At 37.9% G+C, this 18,281-nt stretch overlaps 1 protein-coding gene across 1 annotated transcript in view; it reads left to right on the top strand.

The window, feature by feature from the left end:
- Positions 1 to 18,281, top strand: part of OCA2 (OCA2 melanosomal transmembrane protein) — a 354,024-nt gene that overhangs the window by 292,079 nt on the left and 43,664 nt on the right. Inside the window, exons 20-21 of the mRNA XM_077774607.1 lie at positions 14,232 to 14,291; positions 14,905 to 15,009. Coding sequence (XP_077630733.1) covers positions 14,232 to 14,291; positions 14,905 to 15,009 — 165 coding nt within the window. The remainder of the gene's footprint in view (positions 1 to 14,231; positions 14,292 to 14,904; positions 15,010 to 18,281) is intronic.

Here is an 18,281-nt window from a genome sequence, read left to right as displayed (position 1 = left end):
CCTGTGCTTGATATCCTGGGGCTCAAATGGATGGATATTGACTTATGGGAACATGTACAGTGACCTTGCCAGCTGGTATCACCTGATGTGGCTCTATGAGGAAGGTATTCTTACAAAGACTCAGAGTCTCAGGAAAATTAAGGCCTGTCAAAATTCAAAAAAAGCAGAAGTAAAACCAATAATCACCAAAGTAGTAATTAGTAGAAGTTTATTGTGCATTTGGGCAGCAACCATTCCTGAGGGAGAGGGCTCTCTCTTCTCTGGTCATCTAAGGTAGTCATCTCCCATTTTAGGGCCCCTCCTGGGTTCAGGGGATATATCTCACTTGTGCTGGTTGGTTGAATTCAAAGCACTGGGTACTGGAGGTGGTGTCAGCTTGGGCTCATGTCATCCTTAGGACATAAGTCCTTGTCAGGTTGTAGTCTTTGCAATAGGTAGAGAAGATACCAATGGCTACTCATATAACATCGGCTGCTTTTAAGAATAAAGCATTCTGGGATAAAATAGTAAGGTAGTAAGGAAGCACTGAAATGTCCTTAGAAAAAGTTATTTAAATTAAATCACTTACAAAGAAGCAATGATGTCTCAGCGCCTAGGGAATTACTGCATTTGTTGAGTAGATTCAGTCAGTAATAAATGGCAAAAATTCTTGGGAAGTCTAATGGATGGATGCTAACTCCAGGTACAATTGGATCAAGGGATCAAAGGATATTGTCAGGACTGTGGCACTTGTCCTTCTCCCAACACTTGCGCTCTGCTCAGCTTTATTTCCAAGCATGCTTTTCCCAGGATGGTGTGGAGAAGCCCAGCCTATTGTTTAGTATGTCAAAAAGAGAAACTTGCTCCCAGTGCACGATCCACCTCCTAAGCCTCTCATGCTCTATACACTGGAAAGGAGGCTGTCTGTGTTAGGTGCCTACAGTAGTGGGAGGAGGTAGACCTAGATATACAGTTTGTAGGGAGCAAGGAGGGCTGACTCCAAAGGGAGGAACTGACCTTTTTTTTTCTTTAATGATTTTTCTGTTTATTTATTTTTATAGTTTATTGTCAAGTTGGTTTCCATATAACATCCAGTGCTCATCCCAACAAGTACCCTCCTCCATGCCCATCACCCCTCTTCCCCTCTCCCCCACCCCCATCAGATCTCAGTTTGTTCTCAGCATTCAGGAGTCTCTCATGGTTTGCCGCCGTCCCTGTCCCCCACTATTTCCCCCCTTTTTCTCCCCCACGGTTCTCCTTTAAGTTCCTCCTAATCCACCTATACTGCAAATATATGGTATCTGTCCTTCTCTGCCTGACTTATTTCGCTCAGCATAACACACTCGGGTTCCATCCATGTTGCTACAAATGGCCGGATTTCATTCTTTCTCATTGCCATGTAGTATTCCATTGTATAGATAAACCACATCTTCTTGATCCATTTGTCAGTTGATGGACACGGGCTTTTTCCATAATTTGGCTATTGTTGAGAGTGCTGCTATGAACATTGGGGTACATGTGTCATCCAGCACTTCTGTGAGATACTTATTCTTAATGTGGACAGGGAACTATTTTTACATTATCTTAAGATTATTGCCATTAAAATGATAAATACAACTTTTAAAACCTCCTGAGATGTTACCTGATATTGAATATACAGGTTTACTTGTTCATTTTTCCTCATCTACGTCCTGTGTTTGATACTCTCTGAGAATTATCTTTGCTAGGGTCTTATCTTCTATACATAGAATAAAAAGTATGATTATGAAAATGCTAGCTTTAAGTGTTTAAAACAGTCAGTAGTCTAAACTCAAATTTTATAATTTTAACTTTGTCAAAATGGCTATTAGTCAAACTTATTAAAGGTAGAAAATTTAGATAAAAAATTACCTAAGCATTAAGAACCATTGAGAACCATCAGTATTTTACTATATAGCTTTTCTATTTTCTACGTCTGTTTATTTTTTTTAAATTAGAATAATTTTCAAAATAAATTTAGAATCATTTTATGCATAATTGAAAAAAATCCTACATGACAATTATACATATTCTTTAATACCCTTCTTCTAAATTCTTTACCATGTAAATGTATTGTTATATCATTTAAATAATCTACAATGTTACACTTATGGCTATGCTATACTCAGATTCCCATTTTTAGTTGGTATTTTTATTATTTTCTACATTTTTCCACCTGTAACAGCTCTGTAAAGGACATTTTAAAGCACTGGGTGACTCTTTTTGACTCCTCTTTCTGGATAGGATCTCAGCAAGAGATTATGAACTTGAAGGTCTAGGGTTTGGGGAAATAACAGGTGTGCTGAAGTTCTGCACTGGATAAAAACAAAAGTCATGATGCATTGTCCAAAGGGGCAAAGGGAAAGTTGGGTGCTGCAGCTCTGGAGAGGACTACTGAGCCTGGATTATGGCAGGTTGCTCCTAATAGCCTGCAGCCTGGCCAGGAAGGAGCCAGGGATTAAATATCCTGAGCCTGTTCCTCCCACCTGTCAAATTCTGCCAGTGTGTTCCATTGGCTGACCCGAAGATAGGAGAGCTTGACTGAGCACAGCTTCCAGGAGCACAGAGCCAGGGAGAAGGCAGAGAGCGGGATGGGAGCAAGTGTGGGCTGTTACAGTTCAATCCTGTACTTGTCCCTGTTATTTTTATCCTGCTCCAGGAGAAAAATCACCCATCCCCGACACAAGAGTTGCATAATATCCCATCATCTACTGTGTAGCATAGGGTGTGATGTTGATTCAGTTATACCCGAAACCTAAGTGTTAGCTACTCTAGTACTCTTCATATATGCCAATGGAGAGTAAAGGGAGGTGGGAGAAGAAGCAGTGAAATACCATAACATATATCTGCTTCAGTTCCAGCTTCTATAGCCGACATGAAATCTGGATTGTTAGTCAACTTCCTTTTCTTACGTCTTTGCCTTACCCTGGCACCATCTCAGCTACATGGATTTTATTCATTGTTGGAGGGACCCAAACCTTCATTCCAATAGGATCTGAGTCCTTGGTGGTCATGTCTTCACTGGAGTACCCAGGTGTCCATGGACTAGGATTGACAGGATGCAAGGAAGCACGTAGATGAATGTCCCACTTCTGGACGGTTCTCCTCTGGACAGTTCCCTATGAGGGAAAAGCAACCCAGCTCTCTCCGATAATTAGGATTAGTCATCTTGGAGAGTAGAGGGACAACTCCTGTCTGCTTAATGCTTATAGAATATGAGGAGACCAAAAGGCCATGGGACACTCTCACCAACATAACAGCACCTTCATTTTGCTCCCTGTTAGTTGCATTGTCTAAGCTCAAGATTATAGAGACAAGGAGCAAAAATTCATTGACTGGGTTATGGAGTATAATAGTAAGAGGGACCCTCTCATCTCTATCTACCCTTTGGTTCCTGCACTCATGCTTTCCAGTAGGTATTCAGGATATAGTGACATACATATATTGTTCATTTGTTTAAAGCATATACTGCATAATGTAGGATAACACCCTGACTTTGTAGAATTTGGGGTTGCAGCAGGTAGTGCAGTGAAATCTTGAGCAGGCCACCAGTGTGCCTGGGTAATGGATTCTGGTGTTACATTCTTCCTTTGCTATATTAGGAGTTCCTTATCAAAGGAAATGGGTGTGAAGCCAAGATTGAAAAGAGAATTCTGTAGTCAGTAAATGATGGGGTTGGTTGAAGCCTTGCAGGAAGGGAAGGGAAAATTTTATCTGTAACATGTGTTTATTTTTAAGCTAATCACAAGCTAAACAACAGAGATTGATTCACTTGCAGTTGTGGATACCAGAATCTGAACTCAGTGTTGTCAAGAGTTTTCACAGGAAGACTAAACTCAAGAGTTTTACTTCTAGAGGCTTCAGAGGAAAATCACATGATTTTTCTTCTTTAACTTATCAATATGATTACATTTTAGATTTTAGATAGATTTTCAAACATTAAGCCAGACTTGCCTACTTGGAAGAAATCCTACATGGTTATGGTATATAATTTTGTTACATATTTGTGAATTCAGTTTGGTAACATTTTGTTGGGGGATTTTTGTGCTAAGTTTATGAGATACATTGATTTGTAGTTTTATTTTTTATATTATCTTTGTCTCATTTGGGTTTCATAAAGTGAGTTGGGAAGGCTTCCTCCTTTTATTTCCTGGAAAAGCTTGTATAGAATACTTCTAATTCTCCCTTAAGAAGTTTGGTGGAATTCTCCAGTGAAGCCATCTAAGCTTGGAGATTTTTTTTCTGGAGATTTTATATTCTGAAGTTGACTTTTTTTAAAGGTTAAAGAGATATTAAGATTATATATATTATCTAAGTAAAGTTTTGATATTTCGTGTTTCTTGAGGAAGTGGTCCATTTCTTCTTTGTTATTGAATTTGTGGACGTAAAGTTGTTGATACTTTCCAATGTTAACATTTAGTGCTATAAAATTTCCTCTTGGTTCTGCTTTAACAGTATCCTATGTATTTTCATATGTGGTATTTTTGTTACCATTTGGTTCTATGTATTTTAAACTTTACTTTGAGATCTCTTCATTGACCCATTAATTATTTAGAAGTGTCTTCTTCAGTTTTCATATGTTTTAGAGATTTTTCTATTGACTTTCTGTTACTGATTTCTATTTTTATTCCATCATGATGGTTGGAAAACCTACTCTGAATGATTTCCATTCTCTTACATTTGTTGAGATTTGTTTTATGACCCAGAATATAGTCTTTTGGCAAATCTTCTATGAGAACTTGAAAAAGAAAGATATATTCTGTTATTGGGTGGAATGTTGTACATATGTGAATAAAATCTTTTTGGTCCAGTGTTGTTCAGCTTTTCTATATCTTCAATGGTTTTTATATCTAGTAGTTCTAGAATATGCAGAAAGGAGGTTGTTGAATTCCCAACTATATACATAGACTTGGCTTTTTTTTTTCTTTTAGCGCTACCAGCTTTTTTGCTGTTTTATTGTTACCTGTGTACACATTTAGGATTGTCATTTCTTCCCAGTGCAGTGATACATCTATCATTATTTAATGACCTTCTTGGTCTCTACTAATTTTCTTTGTTCTTAAGTCTAGCTAATATTAATATAATTACTTAAATATTTGTGTGAGATATACCTTTTCCTGTAATTCCTTATATCTTCCCATGTTATTGACTTAGTTAGAAATGAGTTTCTTGCCAGTAGTATGTAGTTGGGTTATTTTAAAAATCTAAATCAAGACTTAAATCTTCCGCTTAAATTATATATTTTCTGTTTCTAGTTTTTATGTTTTTCTTTCCTTGGCTTACTTGAACTGTTTTGAGTTATATCTTCATTTATTTATAGTATATTTGAGTATATCTCTTTGTATAGTTTTTGTAGTGGTTGTTCTGAGGATTTCAATATGGATTTGTGACTTATTGGAGTTTGTTGGTATTATTATTTACCATTTTGAATAAAGCGTTCAAACCTCATTTCCATTGAGATTTGTTTAACCTACTTCATATTTAAATATCATTATCTTAAATATCAGATAATATTATAATTTTTGTTTTAATTATAAAGTGTGATTTATAAAACTTCATGAGGAAAAGAATAGTTTATTGTATGCACATATATTTCTACTGTTTATGTTGTTCCCTTTCTTACCTGATACTCCAGAGTAATTTTTTAAAAAATAATTTCCTTTGTGTTTGAAAAGCTTTTTTTAGGCAATATTTAGGGGTAGGTCTGATAGTAACAAATTCTTTTAATTTTCCTTATTTGAAAGTGTCCTTATTTCCTTTACATTCTTTTTTTTTTGAACTTTTTTATTTTTTATTGTNTTTGGCAAGTACGGTCTTTCTATGCACCGAGGGGAGGTTTTTCTCCACCGAGCGGAGGTTTTTCTCTTTCGGACTCTCTCCTTTTCCCCTCTCACTCCCCGTAGAGGGTAGAGGGGGATCGCCTCCCACCCTGGAGTCTCCGATCCTGGCCCGATTTTATCTTCCCCGGTTCGCACTCACGTTAGAAGGCTCTCTCAGTGGATTCTGCGTCCTTTGTCTCCCAATCTCTCAGGTTTTGTAAGGTTTCCAATGGCTTCAGATCTTTTCTGTGTGATGTATGGGCGTGAGTGCAAGTACGGAGCTCCTTACTTCTCCGCCATCTTGCCCTCTCCTCCCTTTTCATTCTTAAGTGATAGTTTCGCTGGATATAGAATGTATAGTTGACAGTTCTTTTCTTTAATCTCTTGAAAATTTCTACCATTAAAATTGATGTTCCCTTATAGGTAATATATAGAATTGTCTGGGTGATTTTAGTATTTTTTTATCTTTAGTTTTTAGAAGTTATGATATGTCTTCGTGTGGATCACTTTGTCAAAAATTGGGGAAATTTCAGCTTTTATATCATAAAAGTACTTTTTCAATACTACCCTCATTCTCTCCTTGGACTCCAATGACATGAATATTAGAATTCACTGATTCTATCCTCTGTCATCTCCACCCTGTCTTGAGCCCATACTAAGCACTTTTTAAAAAATATTTTTGCTACTGTATTTTTTAGTTCTATAATTTTCATTTAATCCCTTTAAAAAACCTTCTATTTCTTCATTCTGGTTTTCTATTAAATATTTTTTCCAAGAGAATTTGTAACTTATTGTTGGGACATTTTTATAATGACTACTTTAAAATTCTTTTTAGATAATCCAGGGGTGCCTGGGTGGCTCAGATGGTTAAACGTCCAACCTTGGCTCAGGTCATGATCTCATGGTCAGTGAGTTTGAACCCTGCATTGGGCTCTGTGCTGACAGCTCAGAGCCTGGAGCCTGCTTCAATTCTGTGTGTCCCTCTCTGCTCCTCCCCTGCTCACACTCTGTCTCTCTTTTCTCTCAAACATAAGTAAACATTAAAATTTTTTTAAAAAATTTTTAGATAATCAACATCTGATTTATCTCCGTGTTGATATCAATTGATGGTCCTTTGTCTTTTAAGCTATGTTTGTTTGTTTCTGATATGACAAGTGACTTTTGATTGTATCTTGGGTATTGTATCCAATAGTTTAACGTACTCTGAGTCATATTTAAATCTTTTATTTCAGCAGGCAGTCATCCTGTTTTAAGTTTAGCCCTCAGGTTCTGGCCTATGGCTCCAATGACCTTTTAATTTTCAGAAACCTTGTTTCTGTAGTGCTACTTTGGTCTATTTATTTGGTGCTCTGGGGTTCCTCCTTGTCTTTACTGGTGTTGCCTGAAGGAGTGGAAGGGATTTCTCCAGGTTGGGCTGCCTGAGTTTCACTTTGTTAGGGAAGAAGCATCTCAGTCCTGGAGGAATCAAGAGGCCTCCTGAGTGAGTGTTCATTATAATGAGATCCCCTTCCTGTGGGGGTCTCAGGACATTTCTTGAGCCATGCACTCTGATAGGATACCTCTACCAGTGTCCCATAGCTGCCTTGGGTATTTCTTGGCCGGGAAGAGTGTCTCAGGCCAGGTATCAAAGAGGAATAAGATCCCAGGTCTGTGTTGTAGTGGCATCTTTCTGCAGGATCTGCATGCCTACCGGGTACTTCCCAGGATGGGAGGAACAGCTTCCCTGGCCACCTTTGTTGTCAGGGCTCTGTTGATCTTACTTGCCAGGGGAGCCATAATCACCTGGTATTGTCAGAGGGATCCTGTTCCACCCAGGGGAGGAACAAGCCCACTTGACTGCCTTTTCCTGCTATGTTGGGCTGGGGGTGGTGGTGGTGGTGGTGGTGGCAGTCAGAGAATGTTGGTTCTGGGAGATGGATGATACCCTGGTGCTGATCATTCTTTCTGTCCTGAGGCACCAAAGCACTTTGCTTTCCTATACTACCTGTAAGAATTCTTCTTTAGTTGTCTCTTGATTTCCAGGTTTTATAGTTGTGCTTAAGAGAGATGAGCAGGTAGAAAGAAGTAGATGACCAGTTAGAAAGAAGTAGATGACCAGTTGGGCTGGAAGTCTCCTGAAATAGTTCATTTACTTATTTTTAATCTCTATCATTTAGTTTTTAGTTGGTTTCCAGTAAGGGACATACATTTGAATCTAATTTTAAGCTATTCACTGCTATGTCCTATATTTGATATATTGTTATATATTCTTGGTATTTCCTTTTCCCATCTATTGATTAAGTATATTGTTAAAATATCTTTGTATCTATTTTCTCATGTGTTTTGAAGCTATAGATAATATTTGTATTCTCTTAGTTATTGGCTTAAGCATTTAAAAAACATAATTAAACCTACCTTTATAATCATAAGAATAAAACAAGAAGTGGCTGTTTTAGGGATTTGAGAGACATTAAGTAGGTTTATTGGCATCTCAGATGGTAGGTTTTAGCTTGAGAATCCTGAGGAAGACACTGTTTCCACTTTTGCCCTGTGGTATTGAAAAGTTATCCCTCAAATGCTTCTTGGATCTTTCTGGAAAAACTTTTGAGCAGGATATATTCTTCTGTACTGCTGCAAACATTATTCATTTTCTTAGAATGTTTGTCAAGAACAATAATATTTGGTGTTTTTGCAACAGTATGTTGTCCTCATTTCACTTGAAATACAATCCACAGCCTCAACCACAGCTTATTAAACATGAATGATATGGCTGTAGTTGTCACTTACACATTATTTTCCGTCATACATTCACTTGATCACTGAACCCAGACCCTATGCCTTTTTTGTTAGGTGAATGTGTATTTGTACTTGTCACTTCTACCTGGGTGCTCCTCCTAAGCATGCTGCCAGCTGCCTAACAGTGCTTGGCATATAGTAAATACTCAATAAATATTTGTCAAATCAATAGCAGAATGAATGAGACTAAGCAATGTGGAATATTGCTTTATGAGGATTTTGCATTTATGCTTATAAATCAAACCATGTGTCTATAGATATAACAGTCATTCACCGTAATTGTCACAGGGGCTATGTGGAGTGGTTTTCAGATGGATTTATCTAAGAAACCTTCTTGTGAGGATATTTTTATCAGAATCTTAAAATGAGATGAAAGAGAAAAAAATTTGCTATCTTTAGGCTGTATTAGAAAGCTTTGGTGATTTCCTGGTTCCTAAGCAAAGAGTTATCTTTTCAGGCATGTTCATGCTTTGTGTCTGTTTCCTTCTTTGGGTATACAAGATATTTGGAAAGTCTTCCCATGCATCGAGATTTATTTGTGTCTTTGTCAATGGGACATTTTTAGCTATGTCAAGACTCTGTCACTGAAAATAATAATAGTGCAGATAATAAGTGGGATAAAGGCTCTAATTTGTATGTTTCATGCAATAATTTTATGTTAATAGTTAATAACTCATGCCAAATTCCAAATCAGGTTCACTGCAAAGGCATTCCAAGTTCTCCTTGGCTATCCATCATTTTCTTGTATATAAGTTACTTTTTGGCATAAAATACCTTTATTAATAAACCTTAAGGTTTATAACATAAAAATTATATGTTCCTTAAAAAGAGAGAAGGAGGAAAACCAAAGAGACTATTAAATACAGAAAACAAACTAGGGGTTTCTGGAGGAGAGGTGGGCTGGGGGATGGGCTAAATGGGTGATGGGCATTAAGGAGGACACTTGTTGGGATAAGCACTGAATGTTATATGTAAATGATGAATCACTGGATTCTTCTCCTGAAGCCAATGTTACACTGTATGTAAACTAACTTGAATTTAAATAAATAAATAAGTCATATGTTCCTTATATCCTCAATTGTCTTAAGAAATGTTAAGATCAAATGAGAAGTAACAATGTGAATGAGTGAAAGAATTTTCATTCACTAGAAAAATTAATTTTGAGGAGTGCTGGCAAAGAGCACAGTTGTTTACACCTGAGGGGCAGAGAGTGACTACCAATACATTCAGATTACTAGTTCAAAAATACCAATGGCTCATTCTTCTTGCCTTGGGAGGAAAATAAAAAATATAGAAACCACGCCCTTAAAACATAAAACTAAGCAAATGAAAACACAAGAAAACACAGCACTATTACTACCTAAAACACTCAATAAAATTATTTTATTTAATCTTTTTCCTTTAGGTTAGTGTTTTTCAATAATTATTCAAGTATCTTTTAATATATCTCTTCCATAGGATATAAAAATAGATAGGATTAGTTTTTAAATTATAAATGCCTTTAGTGGATTTTTAATCCCAGTCTGAGGGAACAACATAAAAAGTTTGTCTCTTTATTTATTTATTTACTTATTTATTTATTTTAAAATGTTCATTTATTTATTTTGTGTGTGAGAGAGTATATGAGCAGGTAAGGGGTAGAGGGGAGAAAGATCGAGAATGAGCAGAGGAGGGGCAGAGAGAGGGGGAAAGAGAATTCCAAGCAGGCTCCATGTGGCTTGATCTCACAAACCATGAGATCATGACCTGACCTGAAATCAAGAGTCAGATGCTTAACTGACTGAACCACCTAGGCACCGCAGAAGAAGTTTATTTTTAGATAATGAGAGTGGTCACCTAGTTTTTCTGCTAGGCATCTGAACAGGAGGGTCATTTACATAGTGCTTTCTCTTATAGCTGAGTCTATAAGGAAGTGCTGCCTTATAAACAAAATTGTTAGTGAGTTCACTGGGAGGATACATACATAATTCTGTGGGGAAATGGACACACAGGCACACAGGATTTATAATGAGTTCCTTCTCAATTTCAGTAATCTGTTTCTAGCCTAGCTGTGACATTCTCTAAAAATAGTGCTGTAATTTCAGTTGAGTTAAAATAATTCCAATTTAATGTATTCCAAATGTTTTTGAAAATAGCTGAATGTATCAGCTGTTAAACAAATCAGAACTTTCAATATATTTTAGAGGTTTCTAAAATCAGGGTGTTTTTCTTTCTTTCTCTTTCTTTCTTTTTTTTCTCCGATGGGGTTAGATTTTGATGGAGATGATTTTAAAATAAGATGAGATATCATGAAAAGGGAAAAACCAGCAGGGAAAGGTAGATCAGAGGGCATCTGATAAAAGGACCACAAAGAGCACATGGTTTTCAATTTGAGCTCTTGAATATTGACGGACTTGTGCTTCCATCTTGGTACAATTGATGGTCATCGGACTTTCAATCATTTCCTTTCAAATTCTGACAGGATTCAGGTTGATTTTCATCCTTACCTCTTTATTCAGAGTTGCTCTATGACTCATGCTGGCCTCTATTACTCAGCAACGGGCTCCAGGGTGGACAGAGGGTCTATCTATGCCCCTGCCCAGGTCCCAGGGTGGTGATTATGGGTACGTAGATCAATTGGAAAGGATTTGGCAGAGAAGAAATAGCACATTTAATCTATTTTTAAATCTAGAAGTTATCTGTGAAGGAAGAGTATTTTAGCTGAGTTATATAATAAGAAAGAATATTATATTCTAGTTCTTTGGGGGGTACAAACGTATTAAAGTTTATTTTTCTCTCTGATTACAACTGAAACTCTGGACAAAATACAAAAGCCAAGTATTAATGGACTCTGAACAATAAACAAAACCAGGTGAATCATGGAAGGCAGTTAACACTTGAAATGGTGACCCCCTTGGGTTGATTTTCCCATTTTTCTCTCTCCTAGATTTCCCTCCAGGACAGGCAGGCTTTAGTCATGGCATGGCATCATGGCATAAATGCCTAGCCATAGTATGCTCATCTTTCCACCCAGGGGAGCCAGGGAAAATACCTGTGGGAATCTCAGAAGAGAGAGCCAGGGAATCCCTCACCCCCAATTCCATTTATGAACATGTACAGTTCTGAACAATGCCTGTGTGATACAGACCCAAACAAGGCTAGTGAAGGCCTAGAGGACTGAGATTAGAACCATTCATACAAGTCTCTAACTCTTGAATGACATATATGCTGGACAGTCACAAATCAACATAGCAAAGTTTAAAGAACTCGGCTGAGACTTGAACCATCTCCATGAGTCTCTAAGTGCTGAACTGTGCATATGTGAGACAGACCAAAATTGCATGGAAAATATAAATTTGAACCACTACCCATGGAAGGTGAGACAGAAATTGTATTCTGAACCTAACTTCTAACAGAAAAGAGAAAAGAAAATAATAATGTCCAGAAGACTATCACAGAACCCAGAATCTGCATATCTTAACATTAACAATATCCAGGAGATGATGCTAAAGGACTCAAAATACAAAGAATGAGGAAAATGCAATCAATTCTCTGGGAAAAATACAATAAATAGACTTTAATCCAGACATGATACAGATGTTGAAATGATGAAAGAATTTAAAGTACTGATATTCATAATTAGGTAAAGGAAAAATAAATTTGAAATGAATGAAAATATAGGAATCATTAGGAGAGAAACAGAAATTATAAAATAGAAGCAAATACAAAGATTAGAATTTAAGAATATAATACTTCATTAAAAAAGAACTTTATGGGTTTAGTAACCAAAGGAATACAAGCAAAGAAAAGGTCAGTGAATTGACAATAGAACAATATGTATTATCCCATCTGAAGGTCTTGGTAGAGTTAAGTGTTACATATTTATTTCATTTGCCATTTATAAAGTTCTTATTAGATATTTGTATTTTGACTTTCTTTTTTCAATTATGAGATCAGTTACTTTGAACTGAATTATTAGATACAATATTTAAGTATTTTGAAGATTTTCCTTTATGTTGCCTTATACTCTATACCATGGACCTTGATATTTGGGATAATTATATGACACTAAATATATAAATACATAGTTGTTTATAGGCATATATCAAGGCTTGCACATAATACTGTGTATGTGGTTGTATGTATGTGTCTATGTATGTATACACACATATATAATCATCTGTATTTGATATCTAACAAGAAGTTTTAATCTGGTTTAGACATCTGACTTTTCTTTCAGTCAGTAGTATAGAATGAAATAAAGGATGTGACTACATTGAACTGTTTTGCAAATTTAAAAAAATTTTATTTATGTAATATTATAAATCAGTGACTCTTATCAGAGGGTGATTTTGTGGCAACTGTCTAGAAACAGTTTTGGTTATCACATTGGGGAGCAGAGGCCAGGGATGGTAAACATCCCATATTGCACAGTACAGCCCCTACAACAAGGAATTATTTGGTTCCTAACGTCAACAATGCTGACAAGATTGATGAACAGATTTATCTAAAATGATTAATCTTTATGATTTAGTTGACATAATAATACACTTGACTGAGAATTGTGACTGAAAACCCAACATTTGGGTTCCACACTTTAAAAGGAAGGCTAAGAAACAACTCTACATGTGGATGGGGAAGTTGTAAACTTGTATTTAAACATGGTCAAGCTGATGTTCTCAATATTCACAGTCATTCAGCATGGTGACATCACGGTGAAAAGGCCACATTTGAGAAGTGCAAGGCAGCTGTGTCACACCCACATCTAATTCCTTATGAGTGCTTCCTGTTTGGGATCCACTGTAGGCACCAGAGCATCCCTTTCCTGGCTGTGATGAAGGCAGCAGCCTGAGCAGAACAGCTCCTGAACTTATATCTACTTCATCTAATCTTTCCTACCTTGGACTCAATTTTTTTTCAATCTGTTTAGTACTGAGAAAATAGTTACATACTTCAGTTAAATAGATCTGTTCTTTCTTTCTTTGACAGTTATAAAAACCATGCGTTTTCTTTGATTCTTCTAAAACTCTAACTGTGATGTTGAACTTCAAAAAGAAATTTGAAATGTAACCTACTTAAAAAACTTTCTAGGGGCGCCTGGGTGGCTCAGTCGGTTAAGCGTCCGACTTCGGCTCAGGTCATGATCTCATGGGTCTTGGGTTCGATCCCCACATCGGGCTAGCTGATAGCTAGCTCAGAGCCTGGAGCCTGCTTCGGATTCTGTGTCTCCCTCTCTCTCTGACCATCCCCTGCTCACTCTGTCTCTCTCTCTCTCAGAAATAAATAAAACATTTAAAAAAAAAAGAAAAGAAAAACCTTCTATAGGGGCAGCATTTCATTATGTACAGTTGAACAGTGTTCCTATATACTGATCATAAAAAGATGTCATTCCACTCAAATTTAAATTTAATGTGGACAATAACACAAATCAATCAAAATTCCTGCCTGTGGTATAGTGCATTCTTCTCAGTGAATCTTCAGTGTGTCTATTTGATAGTAAATTATTAGACTGTGTATTTGAGTATAATCCTTTATAAGACATGAGAGCCAGGACCTTCTTTATGTTCACTTGTTTTCATTTTAAGGCATGTTTTTATTTGAAAGAAATTGCATGTATTCTTAGTTTTAAACTGATTTTCATCATATATCCGTTTCTTCTAGGCACTGGCGCATCTCCACTTAATAGAATATGTTGGAGAACAGACTGCTTTGCTAATAAAGGTACATTAAATATTGTAATAGAATGTGCTCCAACCACTGTTTCTTTGATTTTGTAAAAAAAAAAAAATCTGGTAGGAATAGGTCACAAATTATGTAAAAAGTATAGCAGAAAATCTTTTTTTGTCCTCTGCAGCCTAGAGATGAAGGGAGACTTTTTGCAAAGAATATATAATTATAGATTCCTGCAATTTTTCTATTAGTCTTTAGCTAAAACCTGTCTAAGAAGGATGGCAATTAAGACACCAGTCTTAGTAAGTGAATGCACAGCCCCAGTCTTCTGCCAGGAGCTCAGTTCAGTGTAATTAATGTGTTCTGCCACCAAGAATGGAGCCACCCTGCTTCCTTCCCTAAGTGCTTGTTGGCTTGGGTGTGGCTGGGAATCACTCTCCTCAGTTTCTTGTAGACCCAGCAGAAGCTCCTGATATTATCCAGGAAAGCCCATGCTGGTCCTGTTTGCATACCTGGGTCTGTATTTGTCTTCTGTGTGAGAGGAAGAACTGGAAGCCCTGAGGTCTCTTCTGAGTCTCATATGTCCTACCATTAGATCCTCAGTGTGTGTGATTTATTAATGCAGCTGTGATACATAGTACTGCTATTATCTGCTTCCTTCCAGATGGTCCCAGAGGATCGGCGCCTTGCAACTGCCATCATCCTGGTGGTCTGGGTCTCAGCCATTGCATCCTCCTTGATTGACAACATCCCATTCACTGCTACAATGGTGAGTTGCACTCCTCCCCCATGTGATATGGAGACAACTTGTCTGAAAAAAATCCGAGCTCACTCTTCCTTCCAGAGGAAGCAGAGAATGAACATGTCTGTTTGCTACACTCATAGATGAAATATGTGGCATAGCTTGGGGCCAGCTGGGCCAGCGGTATTGAGTCCACACTGCAAGCTAGAATCCATGGGCCTTCAGCTGCAGTGGACAGTGTATCAGTAACTAGTTGTTTCAGGGTTAGCCGAACTGAGAGCTGCCATACCTCATGGAAAAGACAGTCTGTTTGTTTATTTATTTTTTTTAAAGAAAATTGTAAGACACCAAAGATAGGCTGGTTGAAGGCATTTATCCTTTATTCCTTGTGAATGCAGAACCTGGCTGGTGTGGCTTCTGGTGCTTGGTTTGGGCAAATTTTGAGTTCTCTATGTAGTCCTGACTGCAGCTGAGACTGGGAAACACATTAAAGGTCTTTTACAAGCTGACAAGGAACCCACAGGTTCCTGCTGTGTTTTCTGACATCACTGATTGATATATGACAGAACTGTGAATCCATGGTATAATAAAATAAAGGCAGGAATGGGGGCTTGCATACAGGAACCTGGGGTCCTGTCACAAATACCAGAAGTCCCAGGTGTGAACACTTCTCATGGTTGAACTCTGGACAGGGGAAGTTTCTCTGTTCTTATAACTTTGAGGGCCCACCCATACCCCTTCCAACAGCCTTTGCAAGGGGTATCCCATGACATTCCATCACCCTCTGTCACTAGGGACCCAAGAAAGTAGAGCACAGAACCTGTCAGTGAGAAGAAGAGTGGCGTTTCCCTCTCTCACAAGACCTTAGGCTGATCTGGTATTGTATATCACTCACTCACTGCCTAGGATCAGTGTCAGCACATTGACTCTCTAGTTATATTCTTCTAGTATTATTCTTCCATGGTCTGGGTTAGGTAATTCTGAGCTAATGCTATGACAGTTATTATTTTTTCATGAAGTCCTGAGTTAGAAAATTTGTACAGATGTTGAATGTCTTGGTTTGGGACAAAACAAAGCCCATCTCTTCCTGGGTGGTGTCTTCTCTCCAGAGTGTGCCTTTAAGTTGGGGGAGGGTGTTCCTCCAGTATTCATATTGTCAACTGTGAGCTGAGAACAGCAGGTAGGAAACACTATTCATATTTGTTCGTCATATTTCTCTTCTTCGAATGGTCAAAGAAAAATACCAAATGATTCAGGAAATGTTAAAGACTTAGATTCTAACTGGCAGGATCATGCTATTGAATTTTTGCTTATCTCAGAGTGTCCAGAGTAGAAAGCTTGAAAGCACTAGATCATAGATGGCTTATCTCTCCAATTTGGATGGAGAGGGCTTCAGTGAAAATTCCAGCATGTGCACAGCTGGGTTTTAAAGGAGCACCCCAGAACTTTTTAGGATTAGGTTTTTTTCTTTTAAATTTTCCTTATTCCTTGGGCTCTCTCCTTCATTTTGACCTTTGCTTATCTTTAACAGGAACACTATTTTTTTAAAGAAAATTTTAATGTTTATTTTTGAGAGTAAGAGAGAGAGTTAGTTCCAAAGCAGGCTCTGAGCTAACAGCACAGAGCTTAATGTGGGGCTCGAACTCACAAAACATGAGATCATGACACTTAACTGACTGAGCTACCCTAGCACCTGTCCCTGTCCTTGGAGAAGAGAGAAACCTCAGATCTGGTTTCCAGCTGTGGTGCTGACTTTGAGCTGAAAGCCCTGGTCCCTGATGGGGACAGGAGAAACTTCTCCGCTGCACTCCTGGCCCTATCCAGCAGGGAAGCAGTGTGGCTTGAAACCACTCCGTAGACCCCCCGCTCGATGCCCAGTGGGGAGGTGGCAGGCTTGAGGCAGCTCAGAAGGACTTGAACTGTGGGTTTATGTTTGGGGCGGGATAAATAAAGAGCATGGACTGAAATCTGGAAACAAAATAGGGCTTGGGACATAAAGCACGGCCTACTCTGGCTACGCCTGTGGCACAGGGAGATTGGACCCAAAAGAGTGATTTACAACCCTTGGTTCGAGAGGGGACTGGGGCACCACTATATTTCTTCCCACAAACATCAGAGCGATACCTCAGGGAGCAGCCGACAGGACACAGTGGAAGCTAAGACTTGCCTACACCAAACCACACCCATCCCTGATAGAGAGCTGCTTTTTTTCTTTTTTCTTTTATAGGAACCCCTGGGTAAGTCCAACATGGATGCACTGCCATGATTAATTCTATCTCAACTCTTTATATTCAGATATATTTTCCCTTGTCTCATTCGTATCCTTCCCCTGCCCCCCGCACTCAAGTCATTGGTCTGCTTAAACAGTCACATTTAATCCATTCTCTAGATGTACATTCTACACCTACACTGCTACCTCTCTATCTCTCTTTCTCTGGAATAATCAGACTACATTGTTTCTTTGGGTAGCATTATCTTTGTTTCTTTCTCCTCGCCTCCTACCATATTCTCCTCTTTCTCTCTTTGAATTAAGCCTCTTAGTCTCTCTTCCAATTTTGCTTCCTCTTCACCCTGTCATTTCTCTCTCTGTATATGCTCTTCCATCACTGCAGACACCCTGCTCTTTATATGTAGCTGGGAACTCTGGTTTTATTCTTTCAGACTGTCCTTTGTCTTTTGGGTTTTTTTTTTTCTTTTTTCTTTTCATTTCTTCTTTCTTCTTTTATGTTTTTATTACTTGTTTTTCCTTTTTTCCACATTTTTCTTTTCTTTTTCGCATTCAGTTTACTTCTATGTTGGATTTGTATGTGCATTTGTGTGCCTTTGTTCCTGGTGTGTTTGTCTGTCTGTTTTCTTTTCCAGGGCCAGCTCAAGAAATAAGCCAAAGTACACATGGTAGAGAGTCCCAAAAACCACTACAAGTAGGGATATAAAATAACCAAACTCTCAACAAGAAAGACCAAGAACACCATTCAAAGAACACTTCCTGAATGGACAGGCCGTGGAGAGTCAAAGAGCCTTCTTTAATACAGCAGTATTCACAGGTGCAGAGGTTACAACAAGCTTTTAAACTAACAAGAAACAGAAAGCTAGCCAAAATGAAGAAACGGAAGAACTCTTCTCTAAAGAAATGAAAGCCAGGAAGAAATGAAAGCTAAAGAACTGCTCAAAACAGATATAAGCAACATAACTGAACAAGAATTTAAAACAATAGTCATAAAATTAATCGCTGGGCTTGAAAAAGGCATGGAAGACATCAGAGAAACTATTGTACAATGACTATTGAGCTTAAAAATAGT

Source organism: Crocuta crocuta, unplaced genomic scaffold (assembly GCF_008692635.1).
Source record: "Crocuta crocuta isolate KB4526 unplaced genomic scaffold, BGI_CrCroc_1.0 scaffold469, whole genome shotgun sequence".
In the NCBI taxonomy this organism is placed as follows: Eukaryota; Metazoa; Chordata; class Mammalia; order Carnivora; family Hyaenidae; genus Crocuta; species Crocuta crocuta.
This window is presented reverse-complemented; position numbering and strand designations above follow the sequence as displayed.